Source organism: Salvelinus namaycush, chromosome 38, assembly GCF_016432855.1.
Source record: "Salvelinus namaycush isolate Seneca chromosome 38, SaNama_1.0, whole genome shotgun sequence".
In the NCBI taxonomy this organism is placed as follows: domain Eukaryota; kingdom Metazoa; phylum Chordata; class Actinopteri; order Salmoniformes; family Salmonidae; genus Salvelinus; species Salvelinus namaycush.
The window spans coordinates 8732668-8749944 of record NC_052344.1 but is presented as its reverse complement, the minus strand read 5'-3'; the positions used below and the strand labels follow the sequence as shown (position 1 = coordinate 8749944).

Genomic DNA, 17277 nt, shown 5'->3' with positions numbered 1-17277 from the left:
TCAGTGTGTGACAGGTTAGTACAGTGGTGAACCTATAGACCTTCAGTGTGTGACAGGTTAGTACAGTGGTGAACCTATAGGCCTTCAGTGTGTGACAGGTTAGTACAGTGGTGAACCTATAGGTCTTCAGTGTGTGACAGGTTAGTACAGTGGTGAACCTATAGGTCTTCAGTGTGTGACAGGTTAGTACAGTGGTGAACCTATAGGCCTTCAGTGTGTGACAGGTTAGTACAGTAGTGAACCTATAGGTCTTCAGTGTGTGACAGGTTAGTACAGTGGTGAACCTATAGGTCTTCAGTGTGTGACAGGTTAGTACAGTGGTGAACCTATAGGTCTTCAGTGTGTGACAGGTTAGTACAGTGGTGAACCTATAGGTCTTCAGTGTGTGACAGGTTAGTACAGTGGTGAACCTATAGGCCTTCAGTGTGTGACAGGTTAGTACAGTAGTGAACCTATAGGTCTTCAGTGTGTGACAGGTTAGTACAGTAGTGAACCTATAGGTCTTCAGTGTGTGACAGGTTAGTACAGTGGTGAACCTATAGGTCTTCAGTGTGTAACAGGTTAGTACAGTGGTGAACCTATAGGCCTTCAGTGTGTGACAGTGGTGAACCTATAGGTCTTCAGTGTGTGACAGGTTAGTACAGTGGTGAACCTATAGGTCTTCAGTGTGTGACAGGTTAGTACAGTGGTGAACCTATAGACCGTCAGTGTGTGACAGGTTAGTACAGTGGTGAACCTATAGGCCTTCAGTGTGTGACAGGTTAGTACAGTGGTGAACCTATAGGTCTTCAGTGTGTGACAGGTTAGTACAGTGGTGAACCTATAGGTCTTCAGTGTGTGACAGGTTAGTACAGTGGTGAACCTATAGGCCTTCAGTGTGTGACAGGTTAGTACAGTGGTGAACCTATAGGCCTTCAGTGTGTGACAGGTTAGTACAGTGGTGAACCTATAGGTCTTCAGTGTGTGACAGGTTAGTACAGTGGTGAACCTATAGACCTTCAGTGTTTGACAGGTTAGTACAGTGGTGAACCTATAGGCCTTCAGTGTGTGACAGGTTAGTACAGTGGTGAACCTATAGGCCTTCAGTGTGTGACAGGTTAGTACAGTGGTGAACCTATAGGTCTTCAGTGTGTGACAGGTTAGTACAGTGGTGAACCTATAGGTCTTCAGTGTGTGACAGGTTAGTACAGTGGTGAACCTATAGGTCTTCAGTGTGTGACAGGTTAGTACAGTGGTGAACCTATAGGCCTTCAGTGTGTGACAGGTTAGTACAGTAGTGAACCTATAGGTCTTCAGTGTGTGACAGGTTAGTACAGTAGTGAACCTATAGGTCTTCAGTGTGTGACAGGTTAGTACAGTGGTGAACCTATAGGTCTTCAGTGTGTAACAGGTTAGTACAGTGGTGAACCTATAGGCCTTCAGTGTGTGACAGTGGTGAACCTATAGGTCTTCAGTGTGTGACAGGTTAGTACAGTGGTGAACCAATAGGTCTTCAGTGTGTGACAGGTTAGTACAGTGGTGAACCTATAGGTCTTCAGTGTTTGACAGGTTAGTACAGTGGTGAACCTATAGGCCTTCAGTGTGTGACAGGTTAGTACAGTGGTGAACCTATAGGTCTTCAGTGTGTGACAGGTTAGTACAGTGGTGAACCTATAGGTCTTCAGTGTGAGACAGGTTAGTACAGTGGTGAACCTATAGGCCTTCAGTGTGTGACAGGTTAGTACAGTGGTGAACCTATAGGTCTTCAGTGTGTGACAGGTTAGTTCAGTGGTGAACCTATAGGCCTTCAGTGTGTGACAGGTTAGTACAGTGGTGAACCTATAGGTCTTCAGTGTGTGACAGGTTAGTACAGTGGTGAACCTATAGGTCTTCAGTGTGTGACAGATTAGTACAGTGGTGAACCTATAGGCCTTCAGTGTGTGTGACAGGTTAGTACAGTGGTGAACCTATAGGTCTTCAGTGTGTGACAGGTTAGTACAGTGGTGAACCTATAGGTCTTCAGTGTGACAGGTTAGTACAGTGGTGAACCTATAGGCCTTCAGTGTGTGACAGGTTACAGTGGTGAACCTATAGGTCTTCAGTGTGTGACAGGTTACAGTGGTGAACCTATAGGTCTTCAGTGTGTGACAGGTTAGTACAGTGGTGAACCTATAGACCTTCAGTGTGTGACAGGTTAGTACAGTGGTGAACCTATAGGCCTTCAGTGTGTGACAGGTTAGTACAGTGGTGAACCTATAGGTCTTCAGTGTGTGACAGGTTAGTACAGTGGTGAACCTATAGGCCTTCAGTGTGTGACAGGTTAGTACAGTGGTGAACCTATAGGTCTTCAGTGTGTGACAGGTTAGTACAGTGGTGAACCTATAGGTCTTCAGTGTGTGACAGGTTAGTACAGTGGTGAACCTATAGGCCTTCAGTGTGTGACAGGTTACAGTGGTGAACCTATAGGTCTTCAGTGTGTGACAGGTTAGTACAGTGGTGAACCTATAGGTCTTCAGTGTGTGACAGGTTAGTACAGTGGTGAACCTATAGGCCTTCAGTGTGTGACAGATTAGTACAGTGGTGAACCTATAGGCCTTCAGTGTGTGACAGATTAGTACAGTGGTGAACCTATAGGTCTTCAGTGTGTGACAGGTTAGTACAGTGGTGAACCTATAGGTCTTCAGTGTGTGACAGGTTAGTACAGTGGTGAACCTATAGGTCTTCAGTGTGTGACAGGTTAGTACAGTGGTGAACCTATAGGTCTTCAGTGTGTGACAGGTTAGTACAGTGGTGAACCTATAGGTCTTCAGTGTGTGACAGGTTAGTACAGTGGTGAACCTATAGACCTTCAGTGTGTGACAGGTTAGTACAGTGGTGAACCTATAGGTCTTCAGTGTGTGACAGGTTAGTACAGTGGTGAACCTATAGACCTTCAGTGTGTGACAGGTTAGTACAGTGGTGAACCTATAGGCCTTCAGTGTGTGACAGGTTAGTACAGTGGTGAACCTATAGGCCTTCAGTGTGTGACAGGTTAGTACAGTGGTGAACCTATAGGTCTTCAGTGTGTGACAGGTTACAGTGGTGAACCTATAGGTCTTCAGTGTGTGACAGGTTAGTACAGTGGTGAACCTATAGACCTTCAGTGTGTGACAGGTTAGTACAGTGGTGAACCTATAGGCCTTCAGTGTGTGACAGGTTAGTACAGTGGTGAACCTTTAGGTCTTCAGTGTGTGACAGGTTAGTATAGTGGTGAACCTATAGGTCTTCAGTGTGTGACAGGTTAGTACAGTGGTGAACCTATAGGCCTTCAGTGTGTGACAGGTTAGTACAGTGGTGAACCTATTGGTCTTCAGTGTGAGACAGGTTAGTACAGTGGGGAACCTATAGGTCTTCAGTGTGTGACAGGTTAGTACAGTGGTGAACCTATAGGCCTTCAGTGTGTGACAGGTTAGTACAGTGGGGAACCTATAGGTCTTCAGTGTGCGACAGGTTAGTACAGTGGTGAACCTATAGGTCTTCAGTGTGTGACAGGTTAGTAAAGTGGTGAACCTATAGGTCTTCAGTATGTGACAGGTTAGTACAGTGGTGAACCTATAGGTCTTCAGTGTGTGACAGGTTAGTACAGTGGTGAACCTATAGGTCTTCAGTGTGTGACAGGTTAGTACAGTGGTGAACCTATAGGTCTTTAGTGTGTGACAGGTTAGTACAGTGGTGAACCTATAGGTCTTTAGTGTGTGACAGGTTAGTACAGTGGTGAACCTATAGGTCTTCAGTGTGCGACAGGTTAGTACAGTGGTGAACCTATAGGTCTTCAGTGTGCGACAGGTTAGTACAGTGGTGAACCTATAGGTCTTCAGTGTGTGACAGGTTAGTACAGTGGTGAACCTATAGGTCTTCAGTGTGACAGGTTAGTATAGTGGTGAACCTATAGGTCTTCAGTGTGCGACAGGTTAGTACAGTGGTGAACCTATAGGCCTTCAGTGTGTGACAGGTTAGTACAGTGGTGAACCTATAGGTCTTCAGTGTGTGACAGGTTAGTACAGTGGTGAACCTATAGGTCTTCAGTGTGACAGGTTAGTATAGTGGTGAACCTATAGGTCTTCAGTGTGCGACAGGTTAGTACAGTGGTGAACCTATAGGCCTTCAGTGTGTGACAGGTTAGTACAGTGGTGAACCTATAGGTCTTCAGTGTGTAACAGGTTAGTACAGTGGTGAACCTATAGGTCTTCAGTGTGTGACAGGTTAGTACAGTGTTGAACCTATAGGCCATCAGTGTGTGTGTGACAGGTTAGTACAGTGGTGAACCTATAGGCCTTCAGTGTGTGACAGGTTAGTACAGTGGTGAACCTATAGACCTTCAGTGTGCGACAGGTTAGTACAGTGGTGAACCTATAGGTCTTCAGTGTGTGACAGGTTAGTATAGTGGTGAACCTATAGACCTTCAGTGTGTGACAGGTTAGTACAGTGGTGAACCTATAGGCCATCAGTGTGTGACAGGTTAGTATAGTGGGGAACCTATAGGTCTTCAGTGTGTGACAGGTTAGTACAGTGGTGAACCTATAGACCTTCAGTGTGTGACAGGTTAGTACAGTGGTGAACCTATAGGTCTTCAGTGTGTGACAGGTTAGTACAGTGGTGAACCTATAGACCTTCAGTGTGTGACAGGTTAGTACAGTGGTGAACCTATAGGTCTTCAGTGTGTGACAGGTTACAGTGGTGAACCTATAGGTCTTCAGTGTGTGACAGGTTACAGTGGTGAACCTATAGGTCTTCAGTGTGTGACAGGTTAGTACAGTGGTGAACCTATAGGTCTTCAGTGTGTGACAGGTTAGTACAGTGGTGAACCTATAGGCCTTCAGTGTGTGACAGGTTAGTACAGTGGTGAACCTATAGGTCTTCAGTGTGTGACAGGTTAGTACAGTGGTGAACCTATAGGTCTTCAGTGTGTGACAGGTTAGTACAGTGGTGAACCTATAGACCTTCAGTGTGTGACAGGTTAGTACAGTGTTGAACCTATAGGCCTTCAGTGTGTGACAGGTTAGTACAGTGGTGAACCTATAGGCCTTCAGTGTGTAACAGGTTAGTACTGTGGTGAACCTATAGACCTTCAGTGTGTGACAGGTTAGTACAGTGGTGAACCTATAGACCTTCAGTGTGTGACAGGTTACAGTGGTGAACCTATAGGTCTTCAGTATGTGACAGGTTACAGTGGTGAACCTATAGGTCTTCAGTGTGTGACAGGTTAGTACAGTGGTGAACCTATAGGTCTTCAGTGTGTGACAGGTTAGTACAGTGGTGAACCTATAGGTCTTCAGTATGTGACAGGTTACAGTGGTGAACCTATAGGTCTTCAGTGTGTGACAGGTTAGTACAGTGGTGAACCTATAGGTCTTCAGTGTGTGACAGGTTAGTACAGTGGTGAACCTATAGGCCTTCAGTGTGTAACAGGTTAGTACTGTGGTGAACCTATAGACCTTCAGTGTGTGACAGGTTAGTACAGTGGTGAACCTATAGACCTTCAGTGTGTGACAGGTTACAGTGGTGAACCTATAGGTCTTCAGTATGTGACAGGTTACAGTGGTGAACCTATAGGTCTTCAGTGTGTGACAGGTTAGTACAGTGGTGAACCTATAGGTCTTCAGTGTGTGACAGGTTCGTGATGCTGAAAGGAGATCAACCGTAATACCAGCGCGCTCATGTAGAGTGCACTTTTAGTAAAACACAACGGGCCGGTGGTGTAGGGGAGGCTATGCGCAGGTATGAACCGTACACACACACTTTTTTTCAGTGGGAATTGCGTATACTCACTTCTTAATCCCTACTGATGCATATCAAAGTAGTGTAGTGGAGGTATACGACTTATCAGTTACGTAGTACAATAGAGAAATCATATGCATAAAGTAGCCTACACAATCGCAAAGCACGTGAAATATACAGTATTCTTGTGTGCCGTGCACATAGCCTAGTTTCAGCGGAATATCATGTGCAGGCAGGAAGTGTGCAGCTCAACGTGTTTTGGCATGGAGCAGCTCACAGAAGAATGACATCGGTAGCGGGTAGGGTAGGTAAGACATTTCAATTTATGATGTCTACCAGTAAATGATAACTAAGGCAACAATGGGTATGTAAACTATTGAAAAAGTTAAGTCCGAAGTGTTGGTTAGTAGGCTATTTGTGATGCACCATTGTCAACATGCGCTGTTTGCATCAGGGGCGTAGACATGGATGGGCCTGGGTGGACAGAGGCCCACCCAATGGGGAGCCAGGCCCTGACAGGCCCACCCAATCAGATTGATGTAGTTTAAGCATTGTTGTGGACTTAGAACATCACATTTTAGTATATTTTTCTACTTAAACATGTTTTGATTTTGAGAGTGAAAATCTGTCAAATTTGTAGGAAAGCTCATAAAAACAGAGGGAAACGGGATGCCTTTCCTTTGCTGGGCTGGCCGTTTGAGAACTATTTGGCAAAATGTTAGTTTTCCCACTTCTCCAGAAACCACTACACCACTGCATAGGGTCGATGGGAAGACAGCAGTCACACAGCATGATGTTAAAGCACCACTACACCACTGCATAGGGTCAATGGAAAGACAGCAGTCACACAGCATGATGTTAAAGCATCACTACACCACTGGATAGGGTCAATGGAAAGACAGCAGTCACACAGCATGATGTTAAAGCATCACTACACCACTGGATAGTTCTGATGGAGAGACAGCAGTCACACACAGCATGATGTTAAAGCATCACTACACCACTGCATAGGGTCGATGGAAAGACAGCAGTCACACAGCATGATGTTAAAGCATCACTACACCACTGGATAGGGCTGATGGAGAGACAGCAGTCACACACAGCATGATGTTAAAGCATCACTACACCACTGGATAGGGTCGATGGAGAGACAGCAGTCACACAGCATGATGTTAAAGCACCACTACACCACTGGATAGTTCTGATGGAGAGACAGCAGTCACACACAGCATGATGTTAAAGCATCACTACACCACTGGATAGGGTCAATGGAGAGACAGCAGTCACACAGCATGATGTTAAAGCACCACTACACCACTGGATAGGGCTGATGGAAAGACAGCAGTCACACAGCATGATGTTAAAGCATCACTACACCACTGGATAGGGCTGATGGAAAGACAGCAGTCACACAGCATGATGTTAAAGCACCACTACACCACTGGATAGGGTCAATGGAGAGACAGCAGTCACACAGCATGATGTTAAAGCATCACTACACCACTGCATAGGGTCGATGGAGAGACAGCAGTCACACAGCATGATGTTAAAGCACCACTACACCACTGGATAGGGTCAATGGAGAGACAGCAGTCACACAGCATGATGTTAAAGCATCACTACACCACTGGATAGGGTCAATGGAGAGACAGCAGTCACACAGCATGATGTTAAAGCACCACTACACCACTGGATAGGGTCGATGGAGAGACAGCAGTCACACAGCATGATGTTAAAGCATCACTACACCACTGGATAGGGTCGATGGAGAGACAGCAGTCACACAGCATGATGTTAAAGCACCACTACACCACTGGATAGGGTCAATGGAGAGACAGCAGTCACACAGCATGATGTTAAAGCACCACTACACCACTGGATAGGGTCGATGGAGAGACAGCAGTCACACAGCATGATGTTAAAGCACCACTACACCACTGCATGGAGTCGATGGAAAGACAGCAGTCACACAGCATGATATTAAAGCACCACTACACCACTGCATAGGGCTGATGGAAAGACAGCAGTCACACAGCATGATGTTAAAGCATCACTACACCACTGCATAGGGTCGATGGAAAGACAGCAGTCACACAGCATGATGTTAAAGCACCACTACACCACTGCATAGGGCTGATGGAAAGACAGCAGTCACACAGCATGATGTTAAAGCACCACTACACCACTGCATAGGGTCGATGGAAAGACAGCAGTCACACAGCATGATGTTAAATCACCACTACACCACTGGATAGGGTCGATGGAAAGACAGCAGTCACACAGCATGATGTTAAAGCACCACTACACCACTGCATAGGGCCGATGGAAAGACAGCAGTCACACAGCATGATGTTAAAACACCACTACACCACTGGATAGGGTCGATGGAGAGACAGCAGTCACACAGCATGATGTTAAAGCACCACTACACCACTGGATAGGGCTGATGGAAAGACAGCAGTCACACAGCATGATGTTAAAGCACCACTACACCACTGGATATGGTCAATGGAGAGACAGCAGTCACACAGCATGATGTTAAAGCACCACTACACCACTGCATAGGGTCGATGGAGAGACAGCAGTCACACAGCATGATGTTAAAGGAGAAGCAGTCCATAAACCAGTAGGTCCCATTCATAAGAAGACAAAAACAAAACATTTAGCGTTTCCCAATTGACTATTGCTTCCCATTGCAAAAAAACATTTCACGTTTAGCACACAAAGTAACCGGAGACCTAAAGTTTAAAGTGGAACTGACAGAGTTGTAACTACTTTGCAGATATGTAACGAGCAGAAAATCATAATATCAGTCAAAAATATCAAATTCCCAGTTTATGCTACAAAACCCTCTTTATAAGAGGTTTTACAAATAGACTATTTGACTCAACGTTCCATGACAGAGTAAGGCATTGTTGGCAGAATAGATGGATGCAGTTCAATGCATGATTAATATCATTCACCAATACATTTCTTGGTAGTCCAAAACATTTTGCTGTTAGGTTGTAAATCACAGCTGGCCTGGTACATTGTTTGCTGCCTCCATTCGGGATTTCAGTTTCAATATTCTGGACAAAAAATGGACGAATGTAACTAAGGCTGGGAATGTCAATACAATCAAACTAGCAAGGGCAATGATCGCAAGGCAGTTATAACATGGCTAATAGGCTAGAGTATCTATTTATGTACTGTAGCAAGCTAAAAACACGGAGCCTAACGTTAGCTGGATAGATGGATAGCAAGCTAGCTGCTAGGAGGATGTCATGTCATCCCATTAGAGGAGTGGGTGAGCAACTGACTCTTTCCCCTCATATCGTTTTTCAGTGGCTGTACACAGCTAGAGATGCAGGTGTCATTTGGTTAGCTAGCAAGAACAACTCCAGTTAGCATATATCTTGCATTCACAAATTCACTCTGGCTATCTGGGCTCCCAAGTGGGGCAGTGGTCTAAGACACTGCATCTCCGTGCTAGAGGCGTCAAACAAATGTAACAGGACTCCTGTGGTATTTACATATTTGCAGAAATCCATTCAGGTGTATTTTGTGGCATTTGGTAAATGCGTTCTAATGATCTAAAGTCACGCTGTTGCTACTTCCTGTAAAAACACAGTCCAGTTCAGTGTGAATGATGGAAGGTCCTACTGACTGTAAACACACAGTCCAGTTCAGTGTGAATGATGGAAGGTCCTACTGACTGTAAACACACAGTCCAGTTCAGTGTGAATGATGGCAGGTCCTACTGACTGTAAACACACAGTCCAGTTCAGTGTGAATGATGGCAGGTCCTACTGACTGTAAACACACAGTCCAGTTCAGTGTGAATGATGGAAGGTCCTACTGCCTGTAAACACACAGTCCAGTTCAGTGTGAATGATGGAAGGTCCTACTGACTGTAAACACACAGTCCAGTTCAGTGTGAATGATGGAAGGTCCTACTGACTGTAAACACACAGTCCAGTTCAGTGTGAATGATGGAAGGTCCTACTGACTGTAAACACACAGTCCAGTTCAAAGTGAATGATGGAAGGTCCTACTGACTGTAAACACACAGTCCAGTTCAGTGTGAATGATGGAAGGTCCTACTGACTGTAAACACACAGTCCAGTTCAGTGTGAATGATGGAAGGTCCTACTTCCTGTAAAAACACAGTCCAGTTCAAAGTGAATGATGGAAGGTCTGTGTGACAAATGGCTTGTTTGTATAAAGGCCTACTGTAGCTCTGATTGGCTATAGCGCGCCGGTCTGTGTTGACTCCGGTCCTGGACAAGACAGATGGTTTTATTTGGTTTTATTTACTGCAGTGTCTTTTAATTGTCCAAACTCACGGCCGCTTTCCAACTCTATATTACTATAGACTTATCACAAATGCCTTACTGTACATAATAACCAAATATTCTAAGAATCTATGAAAATGTGAAAATGACCATATCTAAGTGGTGACTTGTCAGATTTTTTTTTTTTAAATGTGTCATATTCTTCCTGGGGGTGTAAATGTCATATTGCTAAAATGCTGTCAGTTCCACTTTAAATGCAACAATGTTTCACACACAAGTTATTTTCAAAGAGATGGCTAACAACAGCAAACGTGCTGCAATAAAAAACACAGTTCCCCTCACCAGATGATGCTCATTATTCTTGGAAAGGGAGAAGCTAACACATTAGCAACAACATCCTCTTTGATAACACCTGTTGGCCTTCAAATAGGCAGAAGTTTTTGTAAAAATGGTTCCACCCATTAAGTCAAAATGTGATTGGTTGATTCCACTGTCACTCCAATATTTTGCCCTAATACAGTTGAATGGCATATGCCTTTATCTAGCTTCTGATGGCCTAGCCAATGGCTGACTTAGCTAGCTAGATGTATCTCCCCAGAGACTGCAAATACAACTCCTAATTGGTGTTAACCCTCAGTGTTAACCCTTCCCTTACCAACAAAAATTTACGAGATTAAATCAGAACATCATTGTTATTATAATCATTATTTTATAAATCCTTATCCCTTCTTTGAAGGCCCATTGTTCCCCACTGTATTTGGGTTAGTACTAATTTGTAGAATGGCTCTATTTTCCTCAGCATGCATTTCTTCACTATTTTTAATGTCTAAAGAATCTATATTGTTCTGAAACATGAACACAGAAATACTGGACATGTTCAACTCTTATTATGGTGGTGATTTGACACAATTATAATCATGGTCTTTAATTTGACTGGCATTTTTCTGGTCTCGGTCTTGACTCGGTCTCGCCCCTCCTCCTCTCTCGGTCTTGACTCGGTCTCGCCCCTCCACCTCTCTCGGTCTTGACTCAGTCTCGCCCCTCCTCCGCTCTCGGTCTTGACTCGGTCTCGCCCCTCCTCCTCTCTCAGTCTTGACTCGGTCTCACCCCTCCTCCTCTCTCGGTCTTGACTCGGTCTCGCCCCTCTTCCGCTCTCGGTCTTGAATCGGTCTCGCCCCTCCTCCTCTCTCGGTCTTGAATCGGTCTCGCCCCTCCTCCTCTCTCGGTCTTGACTCGGTCTTGCCCCTCCTCCTCTCTCGGTCTTGACTCGGTCTCGCCCCTCTTCCGCTCTCGGTCTTGAATCGGTCTCGCCCCTCCTCCTCTCTCGGTCTTGAATCGGTCTCGCCCCTCCTCCTCTCTCGGTCTTGACTCGGTCTCGCCCCTCCTCCTCTCTCGGTCTTGACTCGGTCTCACCCCTCTTCCGCTCTCGGTCTTGACTCGGTCTCGCCCCTCCTTTGCTCTCGGTCTTGACTTGGTCTCGCCCCTCCTCCTCTCTCGGTCTTGAATCGGTCTCGCCCCTCCTCCTCTCTCGGTCTTGACTCGGTCTCGCCCCTCCTCCTCTCTCGGTCTTGAATCGGTCTCGCCTCTCCTCCTCTCTCGGTCTTGACTCGGTCTCGCCCTTCTCCTCTCTCGGTCTTGACTCGGTCTCACCCCTCTTCCGCTCTCGGTCTTGACTCGGTCTCGCCCCTCCTCTGCTCTCGGTCTTGACTTGGTCTTGCCCCTCCTCTCTCGGTCTTGACTCGGTCTCGCCCTTCTTCCGCTCTCGGTCTTGATTCGGTCTCGCCCCTCCTCCTCTCTCGGTCTTGAATCGGTCTCGCCCCTCCTCCTCTCTCGGTCTTGACTCGGTCTCGCCCCTCCTCCTCTCTCGGTCTTGAATCGGTCTCGCCTCTCCTCCGGTCTTGGTTTTGACTCGGTCTCGCCCCTCCTCCGGTCTTGGTCTTAACTTGGTCTCGCCCCTCCTCCACTCTCGGTCTTGACTCGGTCTCGCCTCTCCTCCTCTCTCTGTCTTGACTCGGTCTCGCCCTTCTCCTCTCTCGGTCTTGACTCGGTCTCACCCCTCTTCCGCTCTCGGTCTTGACTCGGTCTCGCCCCTCCTCTGCTCTCGGTCTTGACTTGGTCTTGCCCCTCCTCTCTCGGTCTTGACTCGGTCTCGCCCCTCTTCCGCTCTCGGTCTTGAATCGGTCTCGCCCCTCCTCCTCTCTCGGTCTTAAATCGGTCTCGCCCCTCCTCCTCTCTCGGTCTTGACTCGGTCTCGCCCCTCCTCCTCTCTCGGTCTTGACTCGGTCTCGCCCTCCTCCGGTCTTGGTCTTGACTCAGTCTCGCCCCTCCTCCGGTCTTAATCTTGACTCAGTCTCGCCCCTCCTCTGGTCTTGGTCTTGACTCAGTCTCGCCCCTCCTCTGGTCTTGGTCTTGACTCAGTCTCGCCCCTCCTCCGGTCTTGGTCTTGACTCGGTCTCGCCCCTCCTCCGGTCTTGGTCTTGACTCGGTCTTGACTCAGTCTCTCCCCTAACCCGGTCTCGGTCTTGAATCGGTCTGGCTTTAGGTGGTCTCGAACACAGCAGTGAGTACATTACTGCTAGTTTTGTGCATGTGTTTTGCATGAGCCCAATTCTGATCTTTTTTTCATGAATTGTTCTTTTGACCAATCACATACGCACCGAAAAAGACCTGATGTGAAAAAGATCTGATGTGAAGAGACCTGCTGTGATTGGTCAAAAGACCAATTAGTGGAAAAATTGGTCTGCTTGTCTAAATGCAGCCTTAGTGTGTGAGAACTATGCTCTGCTCTTTGATCCTCTTCCTGACAGCACACCAACAGGGACAGCCAACCACACGCCGCATCACTAGCCCTCACAGGCCCTACCCTATGGGGATCACAATACACACCACTACTGTTACACTTACCATCCCATACACAGGCCCTACGCTATGGGGATCACAATACACACCACTACTGTTACACTTACCATCCCATACACAGGCCCTACGCTATGGGGATCACAATACACACCACTACTGTTACACTTACCATCCTATACACAGGCCCTACGCTATGGGGATCACAATACACACCACTACTGTTACACTTACCATCCCATACACAGGCCCTACGCTATGGGGATCACAATACACACCACTACTGTTACACTTACCATCCTATACACAGGCCCTACGCTATGGGGATCACAATACACACCACTACTGTTACACTTACCATCCCATACACAGGCCCTACGCTATGGGGATCACAATACACACCACTACTGTTACACTTACCATCCCATACACAGGCCCTACCCTATGAGAATCACAATAGGCCTATGCTAGGCTAAGACCCTAATGCTAAACGCTGATACAACACTAATGCTAGGGATTCACAATACACACCACTAACACGCTAACCCCCCATACCTATGATAACACAATAAGAGCTAAATAGGCTGTGTGCTTTGGGAACGACAATACACATATATTGCCAGACTCTGGGCTAACCCTTCCATACGCTATGGGAATGACAACAGTGCTAATACGAAGTTCAAACCTGTCCATACACATGGGCATCACAACACACAGCTAATGCTAGGCTAACCCCTCCCATAAACAGGCTATACGCTATGGGAATTGTAATATAGACTACTACTGTTACACTAAGCTCGAACCTGCCCATACCCAAGCCCTACTTCATGCTAGGCCAAGACCTTAACCATCCCAAACACAGACAACACCATATGAAAACACCTTTCCAATGGAATGGAATCATCAACCCCTCTGCAAAGCAAGCTCCAATGCATACTCCTCTCAGAGGGTGTAGGGTTAAAAATACATGGTACCTGTGCAACATAACGGAAGTGAGATGGATGGACAGCAGGACTAGTCATTCACACACGTCTCAGAAAATGAAGAATTGAAAACTGTAAATGTGTGTGAAGGAGTGATTCTACAAGACTCAGCAGTTCCTCTGCTCCTTACACTGCTGACTGTGGCTTAATGGTCTACAGTTGGGCTGTCTGCTACCTACACTGGAGATTACTATTTTATTTATAATGACTTTCATTCTCTCTCTCTCTCTCCCTGTCTCTCTCCTTCCTTTCTCTGTCGTTCTCTCTCACTGGCTCTCTGACTGGCTCCTGTTTCTCCATCTTTCGAACCCTTCTCTCTATCTTTGATGTGTCTCTGTCATTCTGAAGTAATGTCACTCAAGTCATGAATAGTGAATTGTTTTAAAATCGCGAATGTTTTCTGCATTTAAATGCTAAGCTGGTTTCTCCTTGAGCCTACTTTTGGCAGATGACGTAAAACTGTATGAATTAATTAAGAACACTTTTTTGGTTACTTAACATGTTCTCTCTGTCTCTCTTTCTCTCTCTCCCCCTCTTTTCTCCCAGGGTGCTGTTTTGTCACGTTTTACACACGGAAAGCTGCCCTTGAAGCCCAGAATGCACTGCATAACATAAAGACCTTAACAGGGGTGAGTGTGTGTTCTCATTTCTCCTCGGCCCACGCTGCCCTGCTGTCACGCAGTGTCAGTGATTACCAGGGGACATCTCCCATTACTGTCACGTCACACACTGTGGCTGTCTGTATGGTGTGTGTGTGTGTGTGTGTGTGTGTGTGTGTGTGTGTGTGTGTGTGTGTGTGTGTGTGTGTGTGTGTGTGTGTGTGTGTGTGTGTGTGTGTGTGTGTGTGTGTGTGTGGTGTGTGTGTAGGCCTTTACTGTGTCACTAACTGCATTTAGATGCTTATTTGTGTCTGACTACATTATATATTCTGTGTGTGAATATATTTCAGTGTGTGTGTGCTGTAGGGTCCTTTCCTATACCAGACTCCTGCTGCTGTCCTCTGTCCCTGTGTGTATATTAAACACAGTGGAGTGATAGAAGAGCAATAGGATTGTGTCTCTTGTCCCCTCCCAGGTTCTGGAAGTCTCTAGCTGCTCCTCTGGGTTTAACAGGCCCTTGGACCATGGTTACTCCTGCTTGGGGTGTTGGCAGGCTGCAGCCTTGGCGGTTCTGAGGCTCTGGAAGCATATTAATTAGAGGGAAGGGAAGCCTGTACACTGTATTTCCCCTGTAGGTTAGTGGATGGACCTATTGGGTTAGAGAGAGTGGATATGAGGGTGGATATGAGGGTGGATATGAGGGTGGAGGGTGGATATGATACGTCACATGCTCTAAACATTTTAGGATTAGGGGAGCGTGAAATTACCGCCCTCCCTCATTTCCTCTGTCCCTCTGCCAACTCCTCCTCCCTCTGTCCCTCCTTTCCCCAGGCAGGTAACACTCTAAAACGAACACAGGGCTGAATCAATAGCACCATAATCAAATCCATTTGAGCGGTTTTGGGAGGTGATGATTAACTCATTTAAAATGGCCTCCTCTGAGATCTCACCGGCAATGCAGCACTGCAGGCAGGTTTAAATTTGACTTTAATAAAGTACTGACTGACCTTCCTCTGGGAGGAGGGAGGGATGTCCTGGGAGAGAGAGTCCATAAATGCTTTAACGTTGAGTGGAGGTAGAGCGGTGGACAGAGAGAGCAATGGACAGAGAGATGAGCTAAGGAGAGGACGGAGTGATGAGGAAAGGATAGAGGGAGAGCACAGTTCGCTTTAGGGCAAAGCAATAAACGAGTTCAGCTACAAAACAATAGGTGCTTATTAGCTCTCTGTCTCTCCCTCTCTTGTAAAAGGCAGTGGAACAATGTTTATATTGGCTCTCTGTCTCTCCCTCGTTCATTCTTGCGCTCTAAACTGTAGGCCCTGACAGGGTGAGATCCAATCACAATCACAGCAGTTGGACAGCGGCCATATTGGACGAGAGCGGTTGGCAAAGCTGAACGGTGGCCATATTGATTTAGGGCACACACAGGAACAGTTGAATGGCTGCCATGTTTGAGTAGGGCGTTGAGTGTGAATAGTCTGGAGAGAATGTGGTAGTGTGTGTAAACGTGGATGTTCTGTACAGCCCTGTACTCATATACTCCCCCCATCTCCAACACAGTGTTCAGAAAAACAAAGAGCTCGACTGAGAGCACAGGTTCCTGCCAGCCACATATTGGAGTGGCACACTTTAGAAAAGCAGCCTCTCCCCTCTGCCAACTCCCTGTCTGTCCATCTCCCCCCTCTCTCTCTCTCTAAGCCTCCAGCTTTGGCAGCAGACTGTGTGTGTGTGTGTGTGTGTGTGTGTGTGTGTGTGTGTGCGTGCGCGTGCGTGCGTGCGTGCGTGCGTGCGTGCGTGCGTGCGTGCGTGCGTGCAGTGCTTGTGCTATAATGTGTTAATGGAGATCCTACTGAAACCTGCACAGGTCAGAACAGGGACTGGACGTATGCCTAAGTGATTCCCACACACTCTGGCACACACACACACACACACACACACACACACGCAAATACTGTAACTCCTCCCCTCCCCAAATCTGCCAAGTAGCTTTAGATGAGTGAAAGGAGGGGGGGACTGTTTTAGAGGAACAAAAACTTAAAGTAAGAGTTTTTCTAATGAACAGCTAATGAAGCTCTGGGGACTGTGAGTGGGGGGGTTGGAGGAATGGGGGTGGAGGTGGCTGGTCGGGGCACGTAGCTAGGGGGGGCCCGCTTTTCTCAGAGCCTCTAATGTCACCACTGAGCTGTGCTTTAAACTGGCCCCGAAACATCTATCTACTGAAAACATGCCCGCAGCTCCTTCTGCAGATATTTAAGAACATAATACCCTCCCCTGCTGCACAGCCATCCGCAGTCTGGACCTCCACACACACACAAGTAGTCACACTACACACACATAAACACATCCGCACGCACACACACTACACGCACGGCCACAAACACACACTCCCGCACACTTAAGTAGTCACTCACTACACACACAATCTAAGCACACACACACACACACACACACACACACACACACACACACACACACACACACACACACACACACACACACACACACACACACACACACACACACACAAAGGTAGTGACTTATTACATACGGTACACACTAAAGCAGTTACTCTCTATGAAAACACAATTACTCTCCTCTGCACACACACACACACCAGAACTGGGTTAAAATACATGTGTATTTGTTATTAAAATACTTTTTTCTGTGTATTTTAGTATTTTTAAATACACAGCCCAAAACACATTTTATTTGAGTCGACCAAATTGTACACTGCTCAAAAAAATAAAGGGAACACTTAAACAACACAATGTAACTCCAAGTCAATCACACTTCTGTGAAATCAAACTGTCCACTTAGGAAGCAACACTG

General features: G+C 46.6%; 1 protein-coding gene across 12 annotated transcripts in view; it reads left to right on the top strand.

Moving 5' to 3' along the window:
* Window positions 1-17277, top strand: part of LOC120031968 (CUGBP Elav-like family member 2) — a 118124-nt gene that overhangs the window by 52036 nt on the left and 48811 nt on the right. For all 12 annotated transcript variants that reach the window (XM_038977849.1, XM_038977859.1, XM_038977857.1 and 9 more), the window contains one exon: window positions 14396-14478. In XM_038977849.1, coding sequence (XP_038833777.1) covers window positions 14396-14478 — 83 coding nt within the window. The remainder of the gene's footprint in view (window positions 1-14395; window positions 14479-17277) is intronic.